At 41.7% G+C, this 25,388-nt stretch overlaps 1 protein-coding gene across 1 annotated transcript in view; it reads right to left on the reverse strand.

Annotated features, from left to right (window-relative positions):
- Positions 1-15,013: 15,013 nt before the first annotated feature.
- spon1a (spondin 1a) overlaps positions 15,014-25,388 on the reverse strand; it is a gene marked incomplete at its 5' end in the record, with an annotated part of 197,525 nt that continues 187,150 nt past the window's right edge. Inside the window, 5 exons of the mRNA XM_079498017.1 lie at positions 15,014-15,187; positions 15,788-16,078; positions 17,448-17,612; positions 19,198-19,365; positions 21,322-21,492. Of these exons, the coding sequence (XP_079354143.1) occupies positions 15,024-15,187; positions 15,788-16,078; positions 17,448-17,612; positions 19,198-19,365; positions 21,322-21,492 (959 nt within the window). The 3' untranslated portion in view covers positions 15,014-15,023. The remainder of the gene's footprint in view (positions 15,188-15,787; positions 16,079-17,447; positions 17,613-19,197; positions 19,366-21,321; positions 21,493-25,388) is intronic.

Here is a 25,388-nt window from a genome sequence, read left to right on the forward strand (position 1 = left end):
CTATTTTGAATAAACGTTGCAAGCTATGGCAGGTGTTCCGCCATCTTGTGTGCACTGCGGTGCCTTCTTCAAATAGACAGATAATTGTGCAAGCTGTTCAAACACAAATTACAATTTACTGAGCTTGTCACTCTATACGCAACAGCTATATTCATTATAGAATGCTTGTATATGTTGCATATTATTATTACCCTTTAGAGCACATGATCTGGTTATGTGGGCCAATTGTTACTGTACTGTATGACAAGATGCCATTAAAAACATGCAAAAAAGTGTGTAAATATATGAACTGAATCTCTGCATGCACATTATCATTTAGATTACCGCCGGCGCAGAGTGAACTCCATCAGGATTACAAGCATCATAATTAAGATCATATTGCTCTGTGATTATATATAAGATATCATCAGCATAATCAGGATGTTGAAATCGCTCTGCATCTCCAACAGTAGCCACGTACACCCCGATGGAAACCTCTCGTACTACAGTATGCTGTTGGGAAGGATTTTTAGGTAGAAGCAGATGTTCAGTTGTGAAGCTGTGAGACTGAAATGAGCTGAGAGTCTTAACTATTTACAAGATAAAGCTATATTATGAAAAGCCCACTAGACTAGTAGAGATCGAGTCTCACTGGGGACACCATTATTATGATTATTATGCTTTGAAAACAACAAAAACATGGTACACCCTAACAGCTGGGCTTTATGGGGTGCATTAGCGCCTGTTATCTGGTGTGCGAAAACAAGTAAATTCTAGTAATTAACTGCTGCACAGCAATTCTGTTTTTTCCCCCCTTTGTTTACCCAGGGTAGTAGCTGAGCACAAGTGCTCATTTTCAGCAACGCCCCTGCACATAGAAACACATAGACAGACACACACATTAAAACCTGTGAGCTGACCAGTACAACCACAGTCTTATACTGTTGGCCAATGTTAAGGCAGTCTGTAGGACACATGCTCAGAAAGACAATACATATAATAGTGAGGCAACACAAGAATTCAGAGTTTGGAAGTATGAGGATTTTAGTCCCACAACAGCCAACCCCCAACATCAACCCCCAACATAGCCTCAAGACTTGAGCCTATCAGTTCAACAAATGGGACAGTAACATTTTCAACAAAACAGCACCACAGGGGTGTGACAGATGAGATAATCTCAGAGGAAATGACTTAGAGGAGATACTCTTTTATAAAGGGGTATACATCTACATTTCTACGACACCACTAAGCAGCTCCACTGGAGCAGTTCAGTGCCTTGCTCAAGGGCACTTCAGCAGTGTTGGGTGAGTGATGACCAATCACTTCCTGACCCACATTTTTCCTGCCCGTCGGCTACAAGGGCGCTCCTCTAACCCTTAGGCCACCGCTGCCCAGATATAGTTACCCCGAGCCGCTCTACTCTCGCTGAGCAGTGCCCACGATACCATTCAAAGGCATGGTCTGTAAAGTAACTAAATACATTTGCTCAAGTACTGTACTTAAGTAGGCCTACAATTTGTAGGTATTTTTACTTTACTGGAGTATTTCCCATTGTCAGTACTTTTTCTTGCTTCTACTCCACTACATTAGAGAGGCAAATATTGTACTTTTACTCCACTGCATTTATTTGAAAACTTTAGTTGCTGTAGTTACTTTGTCGATTTTGATTATTATTACAAAACTTACATTAACCACTTCAGCAGTATATAGATTTCGTGCCATTTGAAAATTGACGATCTACAAGCTTTTGAGCTTGTGAGCTTGTAGATCGGATGTATCATTTCATTATTATACATTCAAAAACTTGAAACGGGACATTCTGCATAATAAGTACTTTTACTTTTTGTACATTTTGATGTCAATACTTTTGTACTTTAAAAAAAAATTGAATTTCTGACTTTTACTTGCAATGGAGTAGTTCTATATTGCAGTGTTAATTTTGTTGACTAATAAGACTGGCAAAATTAACATTGCATTAAGACTAAGACTAAAGACTAAGTCGACTAAGAGGACTAAGACTAAATGGTGTGTTATTCAAAAGACTAAATCAAAATATTGTGAAAAAATCACACCCGTGTGAACTGAGTGGTGTAAGGTATTATATAGCCTGATCAGCTGTGGTCTGACGTAATGTCTGACGTAATGAAATCACACCCGGATGTGATTTCACAACTGGCTTTTTTTGTGCAGAAAAAATGAGCATGGTTGCTACGGTCATCCAGTTCACCCGGGTGTGATTTAATTACGTCAGAAATTATTTTGAACATAGCAACCATGCTCATTTTTTTCTGCACACAAAAGCCAGTTGTAGGAGTGGTTTACACCACTCAAAAATGAACACTGCAGTATTGGTTATTTTACTTAAGTGAAACATTTGAGTACTTTTTCCACCACTGTTCAAAGGTGAACACTGTACGAAGTGAGTCTCTACAAAGCTATAACCAGGTCGGCCTCGGCACAAAGCATGCTACTTATACAGTATAAAACTCACATAACCCAAAGCATGCTACTTATACAGTATAAAACTCACATAACCCAAAGCATGCTACTTATACAGTATAAAACTCACATAACCCAAAGCATGCTACTTATACAGTATAAAACTCACATAACCCAAAGCATGCTACTTATACAGTATAAAACTCACATAACACAAAGCATGCTACTTATACAGTATAAAACTCACATAACACAAAGCATGCTATACAGTATAAAACTCACATAACACAAAGCATGCTACTTATACAGTATAAAACTCACATAACCCAAACGTGTTACTGAACATTTTGGCACAGCATTTTGTCTACCTGGAAAGTTCAGTTGCTAAAGGCTTACCAATGGATAATAATTTAGTTTCTGGGTTTAAATTAAGTGCTAGTCTTTTTACCCTGATAGGAATGAAGATTAGATCTGGACAAGAAAAAATAATCATCCTTGGTTTTGAACGGCAAACCTTCCATTTATAAAGAAATTCCAGACTTCTATCTCCCTCCCTCAGTGTCTGCTGTGGGATTCAATATTTGGTCCATAATCTCAAATGACCTCTCTGACAAGGACAGTGTATAGACAGAAGCTTCAAGCTAGTACAGTATGCTCAAGGGAACATGCTGTGTTGCAAATTTAGCAGGCGCTCTTTAGATCTTTCTGTACACCTCTGTAAACTGCCCACCTCCGGTTCGCTACAAACAAGTCTGCGTCAGACAACTCACAGTAGCGCATAATGACTGTATATGAGCTCCAAGAAGCTCCTGCAGTGCAAGCCAGATGTTTGTCAGTGTTGGGCTGTCCACCTGCTCTGCTGTGCAACGCAACCATGCATGCATTTATATCAGTGGTTTTCAACCAGTGGTCCGGGGACCACCAGTGGTCCTTGAGGGGGTTCCAGGAGGTCCCCAGCTACATGATAGAGAGTTGGTAACCAAATGGACCCATGTTAAATCTTTAACTCTTGAGAGTGTAAAATTAAACCACATAGACCAAGAGTTAAATTATTGTTAGACATCTGTGGTTGAAGATGGATGGATGGATCTGCATTGTTTAATTTACAAGAAATCTACACAATTTGAGAATGTAGAATAATTGATATTTTTGATCAATGACTGTTATCTCTCCTATGGTACCACTCTACCAACATCAATACAGCATGGAATTGTGGGCAAAATCCAATCCGACGACAAAACATTTGTTTTGGGTCTGAGAGGCTATAAATGTCATCAAACGGTAGTCTATGGCTCAAATGCCAAATAAATAATGGACCCTGATATGAAAAGGGTTGAAAAGCACAGATTTAGGCCTATATTAATCCATTGAGACCTGGAACGCATCCATGTCACGTTAGCGTTTAACCACATTAACCATTAACCCATTTTGGGGCAGGAACCCCTTTTGGTGTTTTAAACATTGTTATAATTTAGCTATTGAAAAATAGCAGATCTACAAGCTCATAGCGCGCCACCGAGTGGCGCGCTATGAACTTGTAGGTCTGCTATTTTTGAAAAATCGTTAAAATGTGCCTCAAATCTTTCCCGAAAATTGTCATGATTTAGAAAACTTTTTTTTTTTAATTTCGACGTCAGGCCTGCATGGGTTAAGGGCATCTGAGCCAGTGAATGAGATCGTTGCTGTCATAACTAACCCTATACGCAGTTCTGTCAGGTTCTCCTCTAGACTGTGGAACCATTGGCACACTAGACTAGTCTGTATGCTCCAAACTGAACATGGTGAAAGTATTTTTTCTTTTGCTGTTATTTTTGTTGAAATGTGTTTCTAGTGTGATATGGACCTCCCTTGGGTCTGAAATAAAGATTGAATTGAATCACAGCACATGTGCGGCGTGGAGAACTATATAGGCTATACAATACAGCAGGGACGTGCACACATACACATCAAAGGGGGCTCCAGCCCCCGCCTTTTTACCCGTCTGTAAAACAACTGCCCTTTCCAGACCTGGAATGCAGCATTTACTATGGTGAAGAAATGCCCTCCTCTCCTTTCCATGCTATGCCGGAAGGCAGCCTTCAGGAGAATTGCTTTTCTCCTGAACTTGAACACAGTATCTTGCGTTGAACAAATTTGTTTAGAAATCCATGTCGTATACACCGCATCTCTATAGCTAAAGAGTGCTGGGTTGCGCCCCGAAAATAGCTGATCTACTCTTGTGTGCTTGTAGATCTGCTATTTTCGCTATTTGTTTTGTCCAAAAGTGCCCTCTTACGGGATTTTAGCCCCTGCCTCTCTAACACGTCCCTGACATACAGCACTTTTTAGCCTGTAACTCAAAAGAAAGATTATAGACGTTTGCCATTCAGGGACCCAAACTAGTGAAAATAGCCGATCTACAAGCTAATAACGCCTTGCGAAGTGACGCGTTATGAGCTTGTAGATCGGCTATTTTGACTACTTCATAAACCATTTGTTTTCTAATTTATGGAATTTCTTTTGACTTTTCTTTGATTTCTTCATGAAAAAAAACAGGGAAAAAAATCATTGAATTTTGTTTTTAATTCATGATTCTTTGCTTTTTTATTTTTTAGGGATGTTTTTTGAAAATTAAATAATCATTAAAAACAAAATGTAGGAAACACCGTGGAAATGTGTCCGCGACCCACACATTGGTCCCCGACCCACTGTTTGAGAACCCATGCTGTATAGATTAGAACATGCATGCTAGTACTGGAGCTGCAGATAACAGCGCTTCCTGCCAGGTGATATACTGTACTGGTGATATCATGACATGCTGGTGAACTGTGGGGGAGCTCTCGCTAAATCAAATCCCGTGGATCCTGAGATCCGCATCATTTGATTTTCTTCTGACAGAGAGAGAGAGAGAGAGATGTGGTGGTGGTGTAAGAGCGTGTGAAGAGGGTCAAATGCTAGAGTTGGCAGCACATGGGCTGAGGGAGCACAGCTATAGGGGGAGGGAATGTGGTTCCCAGGCTTCCCAGCTCATGTTGCCATCTTAGCATGGTGCATTGTGAATGTTGTATTAGACCCCGTCTCAAATAAGATGCCCTGAGGGCGAGAAGCCATCTCTCCCTATAAAGGGCGAGGTCGCGTGCACGCATCTGCCTGGGTGGCGGCAGACTGCTGGGCGAGCACTGTCGCTTTGGCATATGGTGGGGGGAGGGGGGTCAGATCAACAAATGGAATGAATTCTGTATACTGGTCATATATGGAGCGTGTCTGGAATGATGAAAACCCAATAGTTTGATGCATCACATGCTACTTAAAACATAATGAAATGTGGACATTTTTAACATTTTGCCTTGTGGTATCGTCATGCGTCACATATAAACCCCATAAGTGGATTCATGAATGTATATAGACAATATTTTAGGCCAATAAAAATAACTATATACTGTACCAAAAAATCCCACTCCACACCCCCGACTGCCGGACTAATGTGACATAATATCCTCTACCCATCGTTTGTGAGATGGCAGTGCTGCCCTTTTCCAACTAATCAATATTGGCGGCGTCTAGTAAGTAAAGAGGAGAATGCTATAGACGCCTTATCAGAAGTCGTCACACTGATAAGCACCAGCATGTGCACGCAGGCCGGCAGCACAAGAACCCCACCTCTCATAAGATGCAATGGAAAATGTCTAACTGCACTCATGTGTAAAAATGCCCCATCAAACTTTCAGATGCTGTTTTTCTCCCAGTGTGGAGGAAGAATGATTAGGATTTTTATTGTGATCTCTCACTATTGAAATATATAATCCATTGGTTTCTGTTGTGTGTGTGAACAATAATAGCAATTCAAAGCAGTTGTCCTCAAAACCACACCTCCAGTCGCTGTCATAAGAACGGGAGCAGCAGAGCCTGTTTGTGCATGGCTGCACGCGCACCTGCAGCCAATCAAGTTTAATTTATGCTTCGTCCTGCATTGGTGTCGCGCACGCAGACCTCTACGCTCACAACAGTCGCATCCGCGATGCGATGTGAGCTTGTTGTTCTATATGTGCGCAATACTGTTGCGCAATGAAGTATAACTGTCTCCTAGGGTGAAATGATGATGATGATTACTATATTTACCCAGGGTATCTGGGCTAAGCTCAAGAACTTGTTTCCAGCCAGGCCCTGCTCATAGAACACATTTCATCGTAGTGGTTCAATGCCTTGTTCAAGGGCACTTCAGCGGTGGTAATTTTAACGTGTCGGACCGCTGATTCGAACTGGCGACCTTCCGGTATCCGTTCGGCCACCGCTGCCACAGTGAGGGTGCACCTCACTAGCCAACACACAAGAGGAGGTTGAATGTTTGGAGATCTGTTGGGAATTGATTACATGAAACAGTCACCCGTGCGACCAGTCTCAATGTTTGTAAATAAATAATTGGTCTATATATAGCTTCAGCCTGATGAGTTATACTCCCTCTGGCTGGCGAGGAATCGAGGATGTAGACAAACATACCGGTATCTGTCTCCACGAGAGACCCCTCTCCCCCGCATTCAATGTGAGAATATACTTGAGGACCCTATAGTGTATATGTATTGCTGCAAGTACAGTAGCTTGAGATAAACATAGTGGAGACCACTGATCTAAAGTGTGATGTTTGCCATGCAATCATCACAATTATGCAATTTTCCTGCTGTATAAGCTGCATGGTTTCAGCTTGTGGCCACAAAGCTTAGAGTTCCCATAGAGTGAATTAGGCCAGCTGTTATCAAGACCTCTACTTTTTCATTTGAAGGACCCCCAGTTTGGTATGCACTATGCATACAGTATGCCCACGGAGCCCATAACTCAGAGAGTTTACAAATGGAACCAAATGGACCTGTCACCCGTATAATAGAGCGTCGCAGTCCCGCCCCCTACCAGGGCCCAGTATAGCTAATAGAACTAGATGTTTAAATCCCTATGGTAAGTTAGCGTTCTTGAAGGTCAGAGTGGGCCAGGGCCCAGGAAATGATTCTCCGTTCATTTTCCTCATATACTTTTCAAAATGTATTTATTTAAATACCTTTTAAGCGTTGTACAAAGCCAATTCTTGTCGTGGCAAATCATGACAACAAACACCCTTTTTGGGCCAAAAAAAGAATTAGAAAGAAGAAGAAAAACGGCAGGTTACAACACTTTTTTTGTTGTTTTTCTTCTTTGTAATTATTTGTTTGGTCCAAAATATTGTGTTTATTGTCATGATTTGTCACGACTCGAGTTGGCTTTGTCCGCAGCGTAACCGTCTTTAAATAAATACTTTTTTTAAATGTCTATGGGAAAAATGCATTGGGAATCATTTCCTGGGCCTGGCGTCGTCATGACAGGGGGCGGGACTGCGACGCTCTATAGTCCACTGGTATTAGTACGCTCTCTGTGTTTCAGACCTGTAAGGGTCCAAACTTGGTTCCTAACTATCAACAATTTCGGTGGAGCCCACTTTGAGAACCACTGCTCTAGGGGTGAAGACACATGTAGAATTGATACATCCTTGTGAGCCCTTATGGGAATATGTTCCCTTGTGTTGTGTTGTTTTATTCACTTTTGCATGCTCACTTTTAAACATATCGTGTGTGCTCCTGATGTGCATCAGAGGCGTTTCCAGGAATTACATGTTGGGCAGGTGTGTTGTCGTCGTCGTCGTCCCCCGCGCACAATCAGGAGCACCCAAAGCACCTGCCAGACGAGTACGCTACAAAAGCTGAAAGGCATGCATTTGCATTCCAATGGGTGATTGAGGGTTGCGCTCTACGCGCAACGGCCAATCAGCTGCCCAATAATAGTTCTCAGGTTTGGTGTTTGTCCTCTCTTTTTTTCTCAGTGTATGGATTTTGGGCCAGGCTGAAATGGATTTGGTCAAGCCTGTCCTCGCCTTATTGTAGATACGCCACTGATGTGCAGGTTAGTAGTGCCTTGCATGGTTTCCTCTGCCATCGGTGTGTGAATGTAATGCACAATCTATGACTTGGATAAAGGCGCTATATACTGTAAATGCACCATTTACTTTGCTCACGTTCTGTTCATAACGAGCCCTTATTATTTACGATCGTATCTACAGCCCATGGATTGGAAACCCATTACAATATCAAGGGAACGGCGTAACTAGCATAACTGCATGTTTGAGATGACAATCTACAGTATAGCTTCACTTCCAACCTCAGTCTGAGCGCCGAAGCCTGGTTGCTGTAGCAACAGGGGTAGCAGAACCAACCTGAATGAAGTCTAGGAAGGTTTTAGACGCACACACACACACACACACACACACACACACACACGCACACGCACACGCACACGCGCGCACACACACACACACACACACACACACGCACACGCACACGCACACATACCCTAGGCTTCGTCTTTACCCATCTTTGTTTCTATCATGTCAACCATTTCTCCTTCTTTAAAGTGTACTGCGATAATCACAACCATGGATAATCCTCCCTCTGTTTTCCCATGTCTGTTAAATGTGTGGTTGGCATGGCAACAGGAATGGCATTGTGTGAGGTGTGCGTATTGAATTTTTCACCCCTGTTGTCCCTAGAGTTCCACACCAGGGAATGCACACATTGAAGATATACCCTCCCCCCAGCTGCAGTAGAAGCAGTGTTGCCAACTGTCGTGAGAGAAATAAGCCAACCCACCTCCAGAAACAAGCCAAAACAAGCCTACTCTTGCGAGAGAAATACGCCAATAAATCTCCCCTCGAAAAACAAGCCAAAACAAGCACAATAATATGGCCATATAATCCTAATAAAAAAGAGCTAATGCATTTCTCATTATAAATGCTATGTACTGTAGGTATCTGGAGAACTCTCCAGTTTACTAACTCGCCGCAGCGAAAATTCTTCAACAATGTCTTCATCGTTATGCTAACATGCTGTCTTCATCAGTGTAGTATGTCAAACCCACAGGTGTTATAGTTCATCTCCAAAGTGATCAAATGATTTTGTGCAATTACATGGTCAACTAGATAATGATAAAAAGTTGAGTATGTGAATACCAATGATAATAGGCCTACCATTTCAGGATATTGTTTATTCGGTACTTTGGTGTTTAAACTTTAGCATTTAAGCCAAAAGCCAAAAGCAGATTTGGCAACCCAACAACACCCATCACACTGAGACCAGTTGCCAGCTATAGGGGAACAGTGGTGGAAAATACATTTACACTGTAGGCCTACTTATAACTTTTGAGGTATTTGTACTTTACTTGAGTATTTCCGATTTCCAGTACTTTTACTTCTACTCCACTACATCTCGGATCTACTGTCACTCCACTTATAGTTTCTATAGCTACTTTCTAGATTTTGATTATTATTACAAAACATACACAAGACACCCTGAGGGCGTGCACGCATCCACCTGGGTGACGGCAGACTGCTGGGCGAGCGCTGGCGCTTTGGCATGGGGGGTCAGATCAACATATGGAATGTCAGAACAGGTTAGCTCCATATATGGAGATCTAAGGGTGGCAGTGTCTTGAGTGTACAGGGTTTGATGAGGTCAGATCAACATATGGAATGTCAGAACAGGTTAGCTCCATATTTGGAGATATAAGTGTGGCATCAGAGGCAGTGTTTGGGTTTGATGAGGGCCCAGGTATAGGGCCGGGCCTTAATTTTCGGGCCTGTTGAGAACTCTAGCTTTCACCGGCTGCTAGGTGCGGCTGCACTAATAACTTTGGTGCAGGCCCGTCTAGAGTTCTCCATGTATGGCTATATCCAGAGTTTGATGAGGTCAGTGTCGTGATCTTCATATGGAGACAGCCATACTGTATATGGAGTGTGTCACGATGCGTGCTAAATGCCTAAATTGTAAATTGTAAATTGTGATGGACTGACAGCCATACTGTATATGGTGGTGTGATGTGTCACGAGGCGTGGTCACGAGGTGTAATGGACTGACAACCATACGTGACCTGACTGACTGACAGGTTTTGCAGGTCTACGGTCTACGGTCGCAATTAACCACTTCATACATCATACTATCATACATTTCGGTCATTTGACAACAGCACCCAATGCGGAATTGTGAGCTTGTTTTCAAAATATTTGTATACATTTGAAAACTTGAAATAAAGTACTTTCTACTTTTGGTACCTTGGGTACATTTTGATACCAATACTTACTTTGTCTGTCCTTGTAACAGAGTATTTCTATATTGCAGTATTGATACTTTTACTCAAGTACAATATGTTGAGTACTTTTTCCACCACTGCACACTCTCATCTATATTTGCTCTATGCACAAGTGGCAGACTTTGCAACAGAAACACTGCTTGGACTGTCATTGTGCCAAAATCCCTTCTTAAAGCTTCACTTCAAAAGCATTTCATCACAAGCGTTCTCTGAGGAGCTGTCATAGGCACAGCTGTTTGGCAATAATGATAATACAGCCTTTTGTTTTTCATAGCTACAGTACCAACCTATCTGTGGGAGGTAAATAATTCCCTATATTACCTAGGGGAAATAATTAGGGACAATTTGATGGGAAAATGTATATTAATATAATCAACATTCAAAGGTTGCATTTCGTTTTTCTTCTCACACACTTACGTACCTATAGAGTCAAATCTGAATGCATCTTCAGTCAATCATTTATTTATTTATTAATCTTTACTGCCCTCTTGTGGTCATTGTACGAACACAACCAGACAACAATGATTGTCTGGTTGATTTGTATAGTGATTTGTGTCACTATACAAATCACCTTCCATAATGGAGCATAGCAGTGGGCGTGGTTTTCTGGATCCACTGAAAAATCTGCCATTCATTCTTCCCATAGAGATTCACAAAACACATTTATATCAATTATTTTAAGCCTAGAATCCAGCCTTCCAGAATCCTGTGAGTCATGACCATAAAACGTTAGGTTACTTACAAGGTAACCATGGTTATTTAAGTGAAATGAGCAAAGTAATTCACTGTAGGAACACGCCTTACAGTGAATTACTCAGCGAATTGAACTTAAAATAACCTTTTGATTCTGTGGAAAAAAATGGAAAACTCTAAACAAAGGGTAATTTATTAAAGATGCCACCATTTTTGTATTTTTCCAGTTTTGCATGTGTCTATGAGGTGACAGTACTTCATTAGTAGTCATTACACACCCAATTGCGTTTGCCATCCGGTGACTCTACCTCTGAACCACTGCCGACACATAAATGTAGTATAGGCCTACGGTAGGCCTATATCATATAATTTAATATTCAATTATGTTTTTCCACCAAATCAAAAGTGTTATGGTCATGATTCACCAGGATCCTGGTTGGCTGCATTCTAGGCTTAGAATAATTGATATAAATATTTGATCAAATCTCTATGGGAAAAATGAATTGGAGAGTTTTCAGTGGGTCCAGAAAACCACGCCCACTGCTATGCTCTATTGCAGTGGTTCCCAAACCTTTTCATGTCAAGAACCCCCAAATTGCATTAATTACCCTGCAGACCCCCATTTGAAAACGTATGCCAGGGACCCCCATAAGAGAAGAATGTTACGGCTCTAGCAGTGATAGGCTACTCAACCCGTTTAAGTTCAAGGACCCCCATGTCTATCTCTGGGACCCCCAATTTATATTGTGTATAATTTAACTTTGAGAGTGTACAGTATTTGTACACCCTCAGAGTTACAGGCTCATAATGGTCCATTTGGTTCCAAACTATAATTTAGCTGGGGACCCCCTGGAACTCCCTCAAGGACCCCTGGGGGTCCCCGGACCCCACTTTGGGAACCACTGCTCTATTGTGTGTATGTTGTTGAATCCCACTAGGCCAGTTTAGATCTCATATTCACACAATTTATACAGACTCGGGTCGTATGTGAACAGGGATATTGAATTTGGCCTCTCTTGGAAATATTCTTTTAGAAACTAGCTGATATCGCCATCTAGCGGCAGAAAAGATGAAATGCATTAATATTTTATATATACATAACCCTTCCCGGAGGAAAAAGACAAATCCATGTGACAAGATGTCACATTTACTTTTATTGTAAAGGTGATATTATTCCAAAATATTAATATGTTAGAGGAACAGAGAAAAGGGAGAAGGACGGGGAAACATCTAGAAACCATATACACAAGCGGTGGGAGCGGTGGCCGAACGGATAGCGGCGCGGTCTAGATACCGGAAGGTTCCCAGTTCGAACCAGCCGTCCGACACGTTAAAATTACCACCGCTGAAATGCCCTTGAACAAGGCATCAACCACTACGATGAAATGTGTTCTATGAGCAGGGCCTGGCTGGAAACAAGTTCTTGAGCTTAGCCCAGATACCCTGGGTAAATATAGATTTCATTTCATTTCATTTCATTTCACAAGACTTTGGTAAGAATCTTGGGAGATATTCTTATCAAAAAAAAAAAGAAGAAAAATCCACAACAAAAAAAATAAAAATAACAAAGTCTTCTAAAAATGCTCCAAATCATATAGATTTCAGTCGTGGTGCATCTACAATGTACAGTAGTATAGTTGGGGCATTTTGTGTCCTATAAACAGTTATTTGAAGGCTTATAAAATACTGGAATGGCTGCATGGGGACCTGTGCTTTTTTAACTTCTGGAATATAATGCACTACTGAAAGATACCACAACAAGATATAACATGTCTATATCTCATTAAATCAATTGAAATTTCATAATCATCATCAATAATTCAAGATATATTATTATACCACAACAAGTTTACAGTAATCTTGCAAAATAATCTTATATGTAACAGAGCTAGAAGTTTGAGAGCACATAAGAATCAGTCTGGTGTCAAATCCAGAGCTCTCAGTTTTTTTGCACTGGGAAGCTAAGGATTTTGAATTCTCTGCATGACTGCTTTGTGAGACATTTCGTCCTAATGCCTCAGAAAGACCTTCAAGTACAGTATATATTCCCTTCTGATGGCCATTCATCTGAATGCACAGGATGAGTGAGGGATTTAAGGTGCTCCGATCCATCGTCCACCGATCGGCCGATATTCACTCAAAATGACGCGACCGGTGATCGGCAATTTACCCGATCTGGAGAAACCGATCTTTAACACCACTTAACACTTATGATGCTAAAAACGTGTATACATGTCCTCTCAATTAAAACCACGGGGTGCCTCGGACGTGTATACACGTCTTTTAGTTATTTTTAATGATATACTGTAAAACGGGATCGCTGTAATCCGACAGCGGCCGTGGCTAGGCAACGCCTTGTTCAGAGCTCCTCGACATGTTTTGCGCATGCGCACAGCCATTCACTTTCTCGTTGACGGGCGTTGACGTTTTGATCAGAACGCCGATGTTCTGTCCTAATTTCTGACTTAACCAAGCATCTCGTTTGGAATATTAACGCTTCTAAAGAGAGATCAGACAAGGTAGCGCGAGGTAGTAATGGAACATTATACCTCCCGGTTTTGGATGGAAATGGAAGGCGGGGGCTTTTCAAAGTAGGCAACAAAGTCTTATGCACACCTATATGCTCTGAGGCGGTGCCGGGTGTGTAGGCAGGGCTCAACGTTTCAGTCAAAGACCTTCTTCAGGCATCTTCAGGATGCCTGAAGAAGGTCTTTGACCGAAACATTGCCTATAAATAAAGTTGGTATTGCAAGTGCAGACGGTGTGTGGGTCTTTGTGCACTTCATGTGCATCCTTCTGGGGCTTTTCAAAGTGAAATCTGCCCATCTGCTTGGCACTCTATAGCGCCTTTATTCTGAAGAACTCTGGCAGCATCATAAGTGTTAAGTGGTATACATGTCAATCAGAGAAATAGTATAATATCGTTTTGCATCTTTGTGACAGGCCTAAACATTCTTCCCTTCCTCCGCGCACACACACACAGGAACAGTTTGGACGTGGGTTTTGACATGTTAATTTGGGAAATATTCAACATTTTCCCTCACGCACAAGATTGGTATCGGCCGATCGTGAGAATAAGCAATCGGTGATCGGGATCGGTCCCAAAAAACCTGATCGGAGCACCTTTAGATTTAGCTATAGCAACCAAGAGTTCTCTTACATAGACACTATCTAGTCTCTAGTCTCTGAATTCAACCAATACTGATTCAAGTGTGTGCCAGTTCAGCCCTAAACAGAGTGCATCATGGGATCATTGTGTGACATCACGTGTCACACCGTCTCTTGGTCCCAGCAGTGTCGTCCCTTAAAAGGACCACTTCACCACTTTTCAACCTACCTTCATGTAATTGGTCCTCATTAATGTTCATGATAAAATGCCACAATTATTTTCTACTCGGTCTGTGTCTCATAGGTGGCAGCTCATGTGTGGCAGCTCAGAAACCCGTCTATCAGTGACATCATTAGGCAGATTTATTTAAAAAAAAATGTTTATATTTATATTTGTATTGTGAGAACGATGGCTTCCATTATCACATTGCAACTTTTCAGGAATAGAAAGCCATCCATCGATGATGTCACTGGAAGATGACCTGCCCACAGCCCTCCTATGAGACACAGACCTCAGTAGAAGTACGAGGAAATTGTGGCATATCATCATGAACATTAGTGAGGACCAATTATGTGAAGATATGTTGAAAAGTGGTGAAGTGGTCCTTTAATAAATGACCCTTCTTCCACCCCACCCAGCCCCTTGTTGCCCTTCGTCTAGCCTCCTAGCAGGGGTGCACGTTACAAGCCCTGATCTCCTTCCTGTCTTTGCAGCTGGGCAGCTGGGCGCCCTTAAACCTCCGCTTTGCCGTCATCAGACGCTCCTGTATCCCCCCGCCGCACAGCTTGGTGCAGTCCGTCCAACTCGACCATGGCCTCATCTTGCAACCTGCGGGAAAAAAAGCATCAATTGTTTGAGCGTGTGGATTGGTTGACCGATTCACCGCAAGGAAATAAGAAACACACGTTCAGCGGTGGAATGTAACCAAGCACATGTCATTACGTCAAGTACTGTACTTAAGTGCAATTTTGAGTTATTTGTACTTTACTTAAGTATTTCCAATTGCCAGTACATATACTTCTATTCCACTACATCTCAGAGGCAAATATTGTACTTTTATTCCACCACAATTAGTTACTTTTTAGATTTTGATTATTATTACAAAACATACATTAACCACTTCAGCCCTATATACATTTTGGCCAATCTACAAGCTCACAATGCGTCACGATGCAATGCATTGTGAGCTTGTAGATCTGCTATTTTCAAACTATCAAACTATTTCAAACTACTATTTGAAAATGTGAAATTTTACTTTTGGTACTTTAAGTATACATTTTTGCATGCCAATACTGTTGTACATTTACTCACAGGCTTTTACTTGTAACAGAGTATTTCTATATTGCTACAGTTTATGCTATAGTGAAACATTAGAGTACTGTTTTTCCACCACTAGTGAAAGTTGCAGAGAAAGAGGCATCAACCAACCCGGATGCTCGACGGCGGCGGTGACCTCCTCCCGGCCCTGCTTGCTCCTCCTCTTCTCGCGTTGCTCCTTGCGCCGTTTCTTCTCGTCGCTATTGGCCTGGGCGCCGCCGCCGCCGCCTCGGTTGTTGCACTTCCTGACCTTGCACTTCTTCCGCTGGACGGTCTCGGGACAGGGGTCTCCGCCGAACTGGGGCTCCAGCTTCACCATGCGCGTCCGAATCACGTGGCCCTTCCCGCACGACTTGTTGCACTCGGACCACTCGGTCCACTCCGAGACCGTGCAGTCTGTGGCTGTAGGAGAGAAGGATAATAATAACCCATTTAGGGCTGACGTCGAAATAAAAAAAACGTTCGCTCTTTATAGTTCTTGATTTAAACCCCCAGAGAACCTCAGTGTTTAATAGAGAAAGGAAAAAAAAAAAAAAAACTGTTACAGAAGGGGGTTCCCGCCCAGAATGGGTTAAGTGTCGTATGTTGTGCCCATGTGTCATAAGTTCATGTATTGTCCATGTCTTGGACAATATGTCAATATGACAAAAAATATTGAAACACAAAAAAAGATTTTTCAAAAATAGCAGACCTACAAGTTCATAGCGCACCACTCGGTGGCGCGCTATGAGCTTGTAGATCTGCTTGTAGATCTGCTATTTTTTAAGATTTTTGATTTTTGTTTTGTCTGCCTTTATTGATAGTATACAAGTGAAGAATGACAGGAAAGAGGAGAGAGAGAGAGACGGGTAGAGACATGCAATGGGACTCGAACACCCTAGAAGTAAAGCAGGCAGGCAGGGAGGATTAGTGAGAGAGCAAAAGAAAACAAGATGAAACGAGGAGATTTAAGCAGTGATAAGGACAATATTTTGAGACTTTCCATCTGGCTGAGCTAATAATGTCATGCATACACGATAATCCTCCAGGGAAACAAGCAGGATGAATGTTATCTCAAAGTGATTATGCAAAGCTGCCAACGTGTGAACATTAATACAATTCATAACAAGAGCAATACCTTTTTGATAAACTATACCCGAAACACAAGGTTTGAACGCTACTTACGACACACTAACAATCTCTAAGAACAAAGGCCACCATCTGTGTGATGTCACTTTATAATCACCCCCTGAATAAGAGTCTTGTTTTATGTTAATCTGTCTTCCTGCTCTTTTACCGTGTGTGACAGGAATATTAACTCCTCGTGCTCATGTGTGGATTGCGTAAATGTGTTCATCTGTGCATAGAGAGAGAGAGAGAGCCTGTTCGTGGTGTTAATGTGAGTGTAGACTCAGGTTAATCAGGTGCTGTCTACTTTTGACACTCTCTTCTTCTATCTACCGTGTAAGCTGCTCGTGTTATCTTTAGAAGCACATGCTTGCCATTATAGATCTAAATTCCATGTAGTTGCTATAACAACTTCCGCTAAAAAGCCTGCGCCCACTGCTTTGGAAAACCAATCCAATATGTGATTCCGATCATTTCAAAATCAGCCCCGATTTCCTCAGGGATTCCTCAATTACTCATTTTGCTTAACCATATAAAATAATAACCATAACCCATTACACATTACAAATGTATCATTATGCATGTTATAATGACTTATAATGAAGGGTGCGTGCGTGTGTGCGTGCGTGCGTGCGTGCGTGCGTGTCGACCGCACGGTACTTACGGCACTCTGGCAGCATGCACTTCTCCACCTGTTCCAGATCCTCTGTGCATTCACCCAGCTCCACGGGGGACTTGAGCATGCGCTGGCGTGTCCGTAAGCCCTTCCCGCACGTAACGCTGCAGTCGCTCCAGTCCGACCACGGGCTCAGCATGCAGGGGATCGTGTCTGTATGTGAGAGAATTCATTCAGTACAGGTTCTCTGTCCGGCGGCACACATACCTTTATATCAATGCATTACACTAATGCAAATTAAAATGAACAGATCAAAAATGAATGTAAAATTCACTGTAAGCATGACAGACTACTTTTGTGGTAGTCATTGTTACTGTATCGATTCGGGCGGCACACTTCACTAATTCTGAAGAGCTCATGAGAATAACACATTATATTTGGGGGTGGCAGTGGCTCAGGGGTAGAGTGACCGGATCGAAACCGCAAGGTTCCCAGTTCGAACCCGGGCTCCCCCAGTCAGTGTCAAAGTAGCCTCGGAAACCCAGACGCTTTTATTTCCAGGGAGAAAAAATTCGGCATAGAGTACCGCAAATTTCGATCACTCTCTGCTGATTTCTGATCGTCTGCACCTTTGTTAAATTGCCACACACGCACACATGTACACACACTCCTCTCTCTCTCTGTCGCTCTAATTAATTAGTCTCATGTCCAGCAGCTGGGCATAGTTTTTCCCGGCGGATCCTGCCGGGAGCTGCCTATGCCATAAAAAGCATAGGTGAGTTCCAGTCTAGTGTCGAAGTGTCCTTGAGCAAGACTCTGAACCCCTAATTGCTCCCGATGTGCAGGCTGGTGCCTTGCATGGTTTCCTCCATCATGAATGTGTGTATGAATGGGTGAATGTAATGCACACTCTCTGTAAAGCGCCTTGGATAAAGGCACTATATAAATGCACCATTTGTCTTCATGATCCAGTGTAATAGGATAGCATTTTCCTATTATAAACCTTGTTCACTAGTATTCAGTGATTAAACAAAAACAAATATCAGCTCCACCCTACTACTGTGTATCCTAAACAATTAGCACAGGTGCAATTATGATACTTTGGCATTATCATTTTAACCTAGGTTTTTGCTGTTATACGGTACAGCCTATCAAAATAAATGCAGATTGGCTATTTGGCTTGCAGAGGCTTTCACCTGTGCTTTCATGAAATATACGAGGCCATTAGGGTTTTATGCAGTGCCGTCTCTACAGGGGGGCATTGGGGGATATCCCCCCCCCCCCAGATTGGATTTTGTGCCCCTCCAGTCCAGATTGGCCAGTAGTAGGCCTACCCTACCCTACTGTACCAATATTGTAATGTTTTACAAATGTTACATATATAAGTTATTCATGATTATTATTATATACATGTTCAAATTAATTGAATTGTTAATAGAAATACAAGGTAATATATGCATGCAGAAGACATTATAATGCTCTCAACATTTTCTCTCTCTCGTGAATATCCTCAGTGACGGAGATAGGAATGTCATTAAATGGGGGGGTCCGTATAGACTAATGCATGTCAAACTGGGGGTCCTTGAAATTAAACTGGTTGAGAATCACTGATAGAACCGTAATAAAAATCTTCTCTTATGGGGGTCCCTGGCATGGCATATCTTTTCAAATGGGGGGCTAATAAATGTCGATTTAGGGGTCCTTGACCTGAAAAGGTTTGAGAACCATTGCTGTATAGAAGACACTTATAGCATTATAGCATTATAGCCCATGTAGTTGCAACGCTGCTTATACTCACGGCACTCTGGCATCATGCACTTCTCCACCTCCAACACCTCGGCTGCGCAGATGGAGCCGTCGGCGGGTGGCATCTTGACCATGCGCTCCCTCCTCTTCATGCCCAGGCCACACGTGGCGCTGCAGGTGTCCCACTCGCCCCACTCTGTGACCAGACAGCTGCTGGGCGCTGCGTGGCAACAAGAACCCACATAGAGCTACTGTTAGCTAGGCCTGTCACAATCATTACATAATAGGGCCAATATAATATTACATAATAGGGCCAATTTCTGTTTCTGACCGAGGCTAAGTCATTGAATTTGTTTAACATTTTCGTTTCGTTTTCCGTTGTTCAGTTTGACCCACCAGTTTTGGAGTATGGCTTATAGAGCAATGTCTTGCAGAAAAGAGCGAGTTGAGAAAACAGGCTTGAAAGATTTATTTCATATGTCGATTTCAGCTCTGACATATATTTCGGAAATGCTCTAGTACAGGGGTAGGCAACCTGCGGCTCTAGAGACACATGTGGCTCTTATAGGCCCTCTCCCGTGGCTCCCAGTTGCTACGGCAAAGATGTATGAAAAGGAATGAGGTTTTCTTTTTCTTTTCTTTTCTTTTCTTTTTTTTTTTTTTACATTTAATCATAATTTATTATTGAATTTGTAGTAGGCATAAAGTTATTCTTTCATTTAGATATTGCAAAACAATGTTGCCTATACACCAGATAAAAATAAGAATCAAATTTAATGAAGGAAAATAGAAGAATAGAAGAATGTATTAATGATAAGACAACTTTGTTTGTTTTCACCACCAATGCTGCAGGCTTACTGGTACAGTATACTTGACATGCTTTGAGAAATTAGCAAACAATACAATGTAATATTGAAAGACCAGAAAAATCACAAATAATTAAAGTTTGCTTTATTAAAGCAAACATATTTTGCGGCTCCAGATAGAATTGTAATACGTTTTTGGGCCAAAAATGGCTCTTCTGATAATAAAGGTTGCCTACCCCTGCTCTAGTATATGTGAAGAGTCTGCCTGTGCTATTAACTCATTTTGGATTAAAAAATAAATTAATTCTGTTTTTCTCCTCTGGTGAAAAGCTGGAGGCTGCACGATGGCAATTGCAATATATTGAATATCGCAATATATCGAGTATCATTATCGAGGGCCTAATATCACCACAGATATCGTATCGTGAGGTACCCATATCGTCCCACCCCTATTACATAATCACCTGATCGCAATTATTTGAAATAATCAAGAATTATGTTTGCATAAATGTCATAATTGTTTATACATTAAAAATAAAGGTTTTGTGGTAATAGCAATATCTATAAGCTCACAAAGTGGCGCATCGTGACGCATTGGGAGCTTGTAGATGGGGTATCTTTATTCTGCACACGACACCATTGTACTGTAGGACTAAGAATGAATCAATATGAATAATAATAGTGTCAAACACAATGGAGTCAACGCTCTGCATAATCTTATATATCAGCAGAATAAGTGAATTACTTACTAATTGGTATTGCTCACCCTCATGACTCTATTGTTTTTCAGTTGACTAAAAGATGTCTGGTTGAGATTTTGCTGTGCATGTGTAAAATCTAGACAAACTTTTGTCAGGGGAGCTCAGTGCATTCTTCATTGACAAGTGACAACACACTTGTCAGTGACAATTGAGTCTTTTATTCCCTTTTGTCATTATTTGACTAAAATAAATGTCTGGTTGAGATGTTTTTCTTTGTGCATGTGTAAGTCTTAACCCATTCTGAACGGGAACCCCTTTTGGTGTTTTAACTAAGCATTACTTTATACTTTAGCTATTGAAAAATAGCAGATCTACGAGCTTGTAGGTCTGCTATTTTTGAAAAATCGTAAAAATGTGGCACAAATCTTTGAATATATATTATTTCAGAGCGAACGTTTTTTTTATTTTTTACGTCAGGCCTAAACTAGACAAGGTTTTGTCAGGGGACCTCAGTGCATTCTTCATTGACAAGTGGCACTGGCAACACACAATTGAGTCTTTTTTTTCTTTTGTCATTATTTGACTAAAATAGATGTCTGGTTGAGATGTTTTGCTGTGTGCATGTGTAAGTCTTAAACTAGACAAGGTTGTGTCAGAGGGAGAACTCACTGCATTCCTCATTGACGACACACTTGTCGCTCTCCTCTGTGTTCAGTGTGCAGACCGAGCCGTCCTCTGGGAACTGCTTGACGTAGCGCTCTCGTGAGCGCGTGCCCAGTCCACACGACGCGCTGCACGGAGACCAGCTGATCCACTCTGACATCATGCAAGTGGACGCATCTGTGGAGAGAAAAAGTATTTGATATTTTAAATGTTTTATTTTATTTTATATGGAGGGACAGACAGTAGGCTGACAGGAAATGGGGAGAGAGATGGGGGGGTGACATGCAGTAAAGGCCGTCGGGATCGGGAGTCGAACCCGGGAGTCGACCCCCGTGCCAGACTGGATCACCAGCCAAGGTGCCTGGACCGCTGAGCCATGGACCAGGCCAGTACACAGATATTTTGACTTAAGTAAAAGTATGAATACTGCAAAGTAAAAGTCCCATATTCAAAATTTACTCGAGTAAAAGTACAAAAGTATCGGCATCAAAATGTACTTAAAGGACAACTTTGGGTCATGTTTTAGGTTGTTATTAGAGAAAGTAAAAGATGAGTGTTTCATTTTAATGATTTTAGACATGGGAGCGGGGGCATTCGAACAAGTGGCTAAATATCTATTTTTTTTTACAAAGTTTTACAGCAAAATTTGTATTATTAGTCCTACTTGAACCCAAAAAATTACGTCTGGCCACAGTAGTTTTCCGTGTGTCTGAACGAACAACTGACTACTAGGGGGCTGCCATACTGTGTGTCATAATGGGCTCAATATGTCACATGTAATAGATCCCGTGAGCTTTTGTGAACTGGTATGTAAATATCAAAGGTTGTTTCTTATCTGTTGCCCGACCTTTAATATCTGCAGCCACCCCTAGGAGCAGAGTTATTAGAGGGCCAGTGTGATTGTTGTACACTCTCAGAGCTATGGACTATGGATGGATACGTTCAGGACAACAATCACTACATGATTACATTTCCCATGGGACCCATTGGGGCGGCTGTGGCTCAGGAGGTAGAGCAGGTCCTCCAATGATCCCTGGGTCGGCGGTTCGAATCCTGGCTCCTCCTGTCCACATGTCGAAGTGTCCTTGGGCAAGACACTGAACCCTACATTGCCTCCAATGAGTCGGTCGGTGTAAGCTTGCCACCATTGGTGTGTGAATGTGTGAAGTGAGGACGCTGGCGTTGACTGTTCGCCGCTTCACCTCCCAATGTATGAATGAATGAATGAACCATTGTAAAGCGCTTTGAGCATTTGGAAAAGTGCTATAAAAATGCAATTCATTATGATTACATTTCCCATGACAGACCAATAAAGGTCTGTCTGTCTGAGGATGTTACCTCTGTGTCAGGGACGTGCACACACAGACATCAAAGGGGGCTTCAGCCCCTGCCCCTTTACCCGTTTGTAAAACAACTGGCCTTTTCAAACCAGGAATTGCAGCGTTTACTATGGTGAAATAAATGCAAATGCCACTCCTTTCCATGCCATGCTGGAAGGCAGCATTCAGGAGAATTGCTTTTTCTCCTGAACTTGAACACAGTATTTTGCGTTGAGCAAATTTGTTTAGAAGATCTCCATGTCGTACGCCCCGAAAATAGCTGATCTACAAGCTCTCAATGTGTCGCAGTTTGACGCGTTGTGAGCTTGTAGATCTGCTATTTTCGCTATTTTTGTCCAAAAGTGCCCTCTTTAGGGGATTTCAGCCCCTGCCTCTCTGACACTCTCTGCACGTCCCTGCTCTGTGTCCTCCTGTCCTCCTGCATGGTGGATTGATTCCCTGCTCTGTGTCCTCCTGCCCTCCTGCATGGTGGATTGATTCCCTGCTCTGTGTCCCTGCTCTGTGTCCTCCTGCCCTCCTGCATGGTGGATTGATTCCCTGCTCTGTGTCCTCCTGCCCTCCTGCATGGTGGATTGATTCCCTGCTCTGTGTCCCTGCTCTGTGTCCTCCTGCCCTCCTGCATGGTGGATTGATTCCCTGCTCTGTGTCCTCCTGTCCTCCTGCATGGTGGATTGATTCCCTGCTCTGTGTCCTCCTGTCCTCCTGCATGGTGGATTGATTCCCTGCTCTGTGTCCTCCTGTCCTCCTGCATGGTGGATTGATTCCCTGCTCTGTGTCCTCCTGTCCTCCTGCATGGTGGATTGATTCCCTGCTCTGTGTCCTCCTGTCCTCCTGCATGGTGGATTGATTCGTAACAAATTCAACTGATCTGATCTGATCTTCACCTGCTCTTCATACTGGAAATTGATATTGGTAACAGTAATACTATGTGTCAAAAGGTTATAATAGTCAGTGTTGGGCAATATTACTTAGAGTGTAATAGAGAGTAATATGTTACTTATTACTCCTTAGAAAAAGTAATAATATTACATTACTTATTACTTGAATCAAGACTAATATATTACATATTATATAATATTACATTACTTTTGCGAACCCCCGTTTTTGGAGCGGGTTTGCTAGTTTTGATTTATTGATTTAAACGCTTCGTTTTAGTTTAGTTTTTATTAGTTTTAGTGTTACGAATAAGTCAGGTGCAGGATTGTGTGAGTAACTAAAGCTTTCAAATAAATGTAGTCGAGTAAAAGTACAAAATCTGGATCCGAGATGTGGTGGAGTAGAATTAAGTATTGGAAATTGGAAATAATGGAGTAAATTACAAATACCTCCAAATTGTACTTTAAGTACAGTAAATATACTTACCGGTAGTTACTTTACAGGACTGGTATTTATTAGCTTGTCTCATAAACACCATCGCCCTGGCTGGCTGTTGCCACTTTATTGGCCGCTGTACAAATGAGCGGAGGGTGATGGTCGACGGCCCCTACGCCAATAAAGGTCTGCCTCAAACCAGCCCTGACCTTTAAAGTATCAACACATTTATCGGCGCAATAACCTTCAAACGCGACGAGAGCGATGATGAAAAACACTCATCGTGCTCGTGAGGGAGAGCCCAGTGGACGCTGCGAGGCAGACCCCGGCTCTGCTTTCATTTCAGACAGCCAGGATTCATTTAGAATGTCTGCGAGACCTCATGAACCGGAACGCGGTTATTACACTTAATATTTATACAGCATATATTGGATTTATTTTTTGACTGATGCCAACATCACAGTCTCACACACTATAGTCTCTCTTTCCTGATGGGTGCTCACCCTCAGGCCCCTTTTCCACCGGTTGGGAACCGGTTCAGTACAGAACCAGTTTTTAGTCCATGAGCCAGACCTCCAAAATTGGAACGTTAATTATGAATTGAGTGGGCAAAACAATACCTATATTAAACTGTTTACAGGATTTTGCATATGTATCACACATTTTGTAATGTTTCAGTAGGTAGGCCTATAGGTGAATAGGTAAAATGTAATTAATAGTTATCACCATGAAACTTCCCCAGTTGATTACTTACACGAAGACAATGATTTATTGTATTACACATTTTCTGAAATTGTACATATAAATATAAAAATATTATGAAAATATGCAAAACATTACAAATATGAAAAAGCTACTCCTGTGTAGCATCATATATTAATTTACTTACATTGAATCCTATAAACAATTTAATATAGGTATGGTTTTGCACACTCAATTCATAATAACGTTAGTCTGGCTCATATTATTATTATTATTATTATTATTATTATTATTATTTTACTTTAGAGTATTTCCATTTTTCTGTACTTTTACTTCTAATCCAATACATCTCAGAGGCAAATATTGCACTTTTACTCCACTACGTTTTAAAACTTAGTTACTACTAGTTACTTTGTAGATTTAGATTATTATTACAAAACACACTAACTACTTCAGCCCTATTTTGGCAATTTGAAAATAGCAGATCTTCAAGCTCACATTATACAAATTTTTTGTCTACCTCTGGTCTGCTTTGAGGCAGGATTCCAGAGAAGAATGGAATATATAACCTCATGATCATCAGCTCTGTCGCACTGGCCAGCAAACTGTGTTCTTCTGGATCGGACTAGTGAAGAAACACGTGGAAGGTTGCTGTATATTAGATTTGTCGATGGGTAGCTCTTCCAAGACAGATTGTGCGCTCTCATTAGAAGGCGGGTG

This window comes from Electrona antarctica, assembly GCF_951216825.1.
Source record: "Electrona antarctica genome assembly, chromosome: 3".
Classification (NCBI taxonomy): domain Eukaryota; kingdom Metazoa; phylum Chordata; class Actinopteri; order Myctophiformes; family Myctophidae; genus Electrona; species Electrona antarctica.